This window comes from Rhinoderma darwinii, chromosome 5, assembly GCF_050947455.1.
Source record: "Rhinoderma darwinii isolate aRhiDar2 chromosome 5, aRhiDar2.hap1, whole genome shotgun sequence".
Classification (NCBI taxonomy): Eukaryota; Metazoa; Chordata; class Amphibia; order Anura; family Rhinodermatidae; genus Rhinoderma; species Rhinoderma darwinii.
The window spans coordinates 69,488,871-69,494,870 of NC_134691.1; the positions used below are offsets into that span (position 1 = coordinate 69,488,871).

Here is a 6,000-nt window from a genome sequence, read left to right on the forward strand (position 1 = left end):
GTGCCGGAAAAATGAAACGTTCATACTTACCCCCTCCTTTTCTGCGTGCAGTCCGGCCTCTGGAGATCACGTTGCAGGTCATGTGACCGCTGCAGTTTGCGATTGGCTGCAGCGGGCACATGGGATGTAATGTCATCCCAGGAGGTCGGACTGGGGAAGAAGCGGGGAACTCTTGGCAAGTATAACTTTTGGTTTTTTTCTTACTTGCGATTTTTGCGGTGGAATCGCTGTGATTCTGTCGCAACACACGACACTTTGTTGCGGGTTTAAGCACCCCATTGAATTAAATGGGAAAAACTCGCAACACAAGAGCTGCGATTCCGCACCATTAATTGAAATGCTGCGGTTGAGGAAAACGCACCGCAGGTCAATTTACGTGCGTTTTTTTCGGCTTCTTTTTTCAGCTGTGTGGGGACGAGATTTTTTGAATTCTTACTCACACTGCTGCTACTGTAATATGCTGCGGATTCCGCAGTGTTTACGCCATGTGTGTACCTACCCTAATAGAGAGAGAAAAATAGAGATAATTAGATAGATAGATAGATAGATATATAGATAGAATGAAAAATGGGCTGAAATTGAGAAAAATAGACCTAGAAATAGAACAAATGTATAGGTATGGGTATGTAGGTCGACATAGATAATGATAGAGAATTGGGTAGATATAGATACATCAATAGCTACAGATAGATTTCAATAAAGATATTGATAAATATAGTTTGGAAAGAACGTTGTAAATCATATATTCATGTGAATTACAGTATGTATATTTGTAGCTTACATTGATGCTTTTATTATTTTCACACATTGCTAATTTCACAGTATTCATCTAAAGTGTAAAGCCTAATTCATTTTTCACTTTTGTGTTTTCTCCAGGCAGCTTTAAGTGCCTTGAAACAATTTTCAGAACAAGGACTAGATTCCATGGAAGGCACTCTCATGAAAGATAACGGACCATTTGAGTAAGTATTCTTATTTGCCTTTTCATTTATTATTTTCTGTAGCAGTTTGATGTATTGAAAATATAAATTTTAGTATAAATAATATAGTAAAAAAAAAGTTGCCCATGGCTACCAATCAGATTCCATCACTCATTTTTTAAGAGGCTTATTGAAAATGAAAGCAGCCACCTGGTTGTTTGCTATGAGTGACTCTTCCACTACTTTGAACTGATGTGGAGAAGTCTTCCACATTGATAATTTTTTGTTTCTGAGCTAAAATACTGAACTGAAATCGCATCCTATGTATTTCTTCAGGGATGTGGTCACCATCTCTATATAAATACAGCAAAAAACGCAATAAAAATAATCAAAATCTAGCACACTGCAGTTAAGATAAATGGACACAGATATGTAAGTAGATATCCGGTATCTGATACATAAATTAACACAACACCCCCCCCCCCACAAGAGCAGCTCTGAGGCCAAACTTTAAAAAGGCCTGTTTTTGGGGCACGTCCAATAAGTACTCTGTTATTCCAGAGATGCTCTCCCACAATTCCCTTTTAAAGGGGTTGTCAAAGAGTGGCGCTCACTGTCTGCTTCCCTGGCAATAATAGCTGATTATGGGTTATGGGGATGGGTGTTCCAGGGGACAGTTACAAGGAAAGGGGTTGTCAAAACTGAACAAGCCCTTTAAATGTTATGGTTTTACCTTTTGAAATACATCTCTCACTCCTGGAGTTTTTTTTTTGTTTTTTTTTTTCAGAAAAGCTCCTTTATAGCATGAAACCATAAATTGATCCCCTTGCCGCCACAGCCGGTTTTCAGTTTCGTTGTTTCCTCCCCGCATTCCAAAAGCCATAACTTTTTTTTATGTGGACATAGCCGTATGAGGGTGTGTTTTTCTTTTTTATGGGGTGGTATGGAAAAAAAACAACAGATTCCTCCATTGTTTTTTGGGTTACGTTTTACCGGTCTAACCGTGCGGTAAAAAACTACATGTTAACTTTATACTGTGGGTCAATACGATTTCGGCAATACCAAATCTATAAAATATTTGTGTTTTACTACTTTTACAAGACGACTTTAAAAAAAATTATTATTAAAAAAAAATAGTGTCTTGAGACCCATAACTTATTTATTTTTCCATTGATTGAGCAGTGTGAGGTGTATTTTGGGGTATTTTTAAATCACTTTTCATTCCATTTTTTTGGGGAAGCAAAATATACAAAAAACAGCAACTATGACGTTTTTGAATTTGTTTTTTTACAGCGAGATTATATTGTAATAGTTCAGACTTTTACATACACAAACCTACCAAATATGTTTGGGGGGTTTTTTAGGTAAAAAATGAAAAAAAAAAAGGGGGTGTTTTTAAACTTTACATTTTTTTTGTATATAAAATATATTTTTTATTAGGTCCCCTAAGGAGCTTGAAGAAGTGATAGTTGGATTGCTTGAACAATATATTGAAATACTTATGTAATTCAGACCTGGGGCCTCCAGTAGGTTAGAAAGGCTACCATTACAACCATTTGCACAGCACGATTATGTCGTGGAGGGTGATGCGCTGATGGTAGGGGCATCCACCCTATTTCTAACAGCTCAGACGCCTCCTTCGCTATTGACCATTGGTTAAACGGTTGGGATCGGAGTTATCTCCAATTCTGGCCATTGCAGTAAGGTATCGGCTGTAACATCCAACCAACACCCGCTGAGAATGGAGCGGGCTCTGCCCGTGAGCCTGTTCCATACTTGCCCTTCCCAGCTTTGACGTAACCATACGTCAAATGTCGGAAAGGGATTAATAATAATGTCAGGTTCCATTAAATCATTTTGATATGAACAGTGTTTCTCCAGAATTATATTCCCATCTTATATTTTAGTCTTCAGGATGTAGGAAAAATTTGCCATGAAAGTAAAATGTTACATTGTAGAATATTTCAATAGACAGGTTAGTGGTTTCTCCTGATATAAACATTTTTTAGATCTGAGAGGTCTCCACATGATCTCATCATCATGCTATCTGAACATAAATATTGTTGCTTCCTTTCAAAATGTCACCCCTTAGGTTGACCTCTGAATCTTCTGTGCCATCAGCTAATAAACATGTCTTGAGATGTACAGCCATGGACCCTAAAGCCTCTTGTTAATGTATTAATCTTTCAGACAAGCCAAGCACCGTGGAGAGAAAGCAGACAATACGCAGGCTAACTCAGGCACCAGCGCTCAGGACTGCAAGGATTCAAAGGCCGTTGTCTAGGAGCTTCCCGGCGGCCGCTGCATCCTTATAAACCTGTCAACACGCAATAGGGTGTACGTGTACAAGGAAACGAATCACTAATACCATTAAACAAGTCTTATGTGAAGACAACACTATCCTAAAGCAAGAGATAATACACAGTACTGTTTATATTAAGAGGGGGATATATTAGCGTAAAGCACTTCCCCTGCAATTTGAGACCACGTCTTTAATTTAATTGCTTTGAGACAACAGAAATCTGATCTCACTAGTGCTTCAACTTAGAGTTTATTAGCTGAACTGTTAAGAGAAATGAAACTTACCTTTAACCAGCTAAACGGTAAAAAAAAAATATGTTAAAAAAGGTTAAGAAAACCACATTGGTTAGCGTTTTAGTGTTATGTTTTACCGATATACTCATTATTTTTTGTTTGTTTTAGTAACCGCTTTGATATTTTAAGACTTAACCAATGACAGTGCTTCGTGCTTGTGAGAGTCGTAGTTGTTGTCTTCATATATATTCACTGCTTACCTTTTTTCTAAAGCAAAGCGCAGTCTGAAAAACATTTACAGCATTTAGCAAGAAGATCCAAACTAACAAGAAAAAAAACAAATCATGACCGACATTTGCTTAAAAAACATGAGCTGATGTTTGTAGCATTAATTCACAGTGTGCCCCGAAGTCTGCAGTTTAGGTACTACCTGCCCTATAACTAGAAAAGGTTATTTTCAAAGTTTACGATTTTATTTGTCCTTTAGCCTGCCCTTCACGCTGTCGTGTGATCTACATTTACACCCATTGTGTTGTAATGACTCACAGTTACATCAACTGAGTGTTTTTAATTCCTGCATTCTGCGCTGAGATATCACCTAGCCCAAAAGAAGAAAAGTATGTATTAATGAGCAGGGAGTAGTAATATGGCTGCATAGACACTGTCGTATTTAGCAAAGGGTTTTGTTTATGACTCTTGTACCATCTTGTTGCGGGACAGTATGTAATGGCCAAATGCAGTAAAACCACATCAGTTCATGTGTAAACTGGCTTTGATTGTTTATTTAATTTCATCGTATGTGGCTTATGTCAGAATCCGATCAGATGAACAAAAAAAAAAACAATAGTTGGGCGCTCAATGAGGAAAGAAGAACTTACCTTTCTGTCATCACCAAGTCGCAAGCTATGTACATTGAATCAATGCCCCTGAATGACAAAGAAAATCAAAAGGCTTACTTGACAATTCCCTCATAATTTAGACATGTTAGAAGATGAGATTTGTTAACCGATGACCTGAGAACACCACGATACCCCGAAACAAGGGGGTTGCTCTGCTTTGTACGTGACTACATTCCTTCAGCGCTGCTTAGAGATTTTCTGTTCATTTTAGGCTATGGTCTGTCACGATCACAGGGTATGTGAACCCACTAGGCCGCTCTGCCGTAGCGGAGAGGCAGCTGGCCAAGTCACAGTCTATGCAAGAGTCAATACCAGTTCGTAGCACAAGGGTACCTGAAATAGTCCAGACAGTGGCCGAGGCTTTAGCACGGATGGAGGTGGGTGTATCAGGTTACGCCAGACGTGGCGGATGACGCTGGATGTGGTAGATGACACGACGTGGCAGGTGCAGTAGGACACGACTCAAACACTAACAGGCTCAGGAACAAGTACACAGCACGGGATACAGGATACAGGTAGCAGGGCACGGGAACAGGATAACACTAACATGGGATTAACTAACAACACTCAGGCAAGGATCACAAGGGTAGGGCACTTTCTATAGTAAAGGGTGATCAGGGAATAATTAATTAATTATTTACATATGTGTGCACTGGCCCTTTAAGGCCGGGAATCAGCGCGCACGCTCCCTCTAGTGATCACTACAGGACAGAGCGGTCGCATATGCCGACGTCTCTGGGGAGGAAGACGCCAACAGGACGAGAAGGAGGTAATAATAATCTTTATTTATATAGCGCCAACATATTACGCAGCACTTTACAATTTAGAGGGAACATGAAACAAACAATATCAGACATTACATAGTGACAAAGCTAATTTACAATTCAAACCTGAGGAGTGAGGACCCTGCTCGCAAGAGCTTACAATCTATGAAGAAATAAGGGAGACACAAAGTGTAACAGTGTTTGCTCTGTACAATAGTCCAGCCGTTTTTTATACACATGGGGTGGTAACATAAAGCCACATGAGCCGGTCACCAGCCAGTATCCGTGTATGACGGATATGAAGAGAAGGAGTGTGAGGGAATCTTATTCTGATGACTAATCTAAAAGGAGGGCCATGGAAAGGAGTCTGATTAGGGAATGTTATAGGCCTGTCTAAATAGATGTGTTTTCAGGGCACGTCTAAAACTGTGGATGTTGGGAATTAATCTGATTGTCTGGGGTAGCACATGAGGACGGGTGCTGCACGAGAAAAATCTTGGAGACGGGAGTGGGAGGTTCGGATTATGGAGGATTTTAATCTAAGGTCGTTGGCAGAACATAGAGCCCGAGTAGGGTGGTAGACAGAGAGGAGGGAGGAGGTGTAAGGAGGTGCAGCACTGTGGAGAGCTTTGTGGGTGAGAGTAATAAGTTTGAATTGAATTCTGAAGGGGATGGGCAACCAGTGCAGTGACTGGCACAGAGTAGATGCGTTGGTGTAGCGGTTGGTCATAAATATGAGCCTGGCTGCTGCATTGAGGATAGATTGGAGAGGGGAAGACCGACTAGTAATGAGTTACAGTAGATAAGATGAGAGTGAATCAGAGCAACAATGAGAGTTTTGGCGGTTTCCTCCGTAAGAAAAGGGCGGATTCTGGAGATGTT

The 6,000-nt window shown here is 40.1% G+C and overlaps 1 protein-coding gene across 4 annotated transcripts in view; it reads left to right on the forward strand.

Moving 5' to 3' along the window:
- The window catches only part of STAU2 (staufen double-stranded RNA binding protein 2), a 310,889-nt gene extending 306,668 nt beyond the window's left edge, over positions 1-4,221 (forward strand). For all 4 annotated transcript variants that reach the window (XM_075826116.1, XM_075826119.1, XM_075826117.1 and 1 more), the window contains 2 exons: positions 877-962; positions 3,111-4,221. In XM_075826116.1, the coding sequence (XP_075682231.1) occupies positions 877-962; positions 3,111-3,204 (180 nt within the window). In that variant the 3' untranslated portion in view covers positions 3,205-4,221. The remainder of the gene's footprint in view (positions 1-876; positions 963-3,110) is intronic.
- The last annotated feature ends 1,779 nt before the right edge of the window (positions 4,222-6,000 follow it).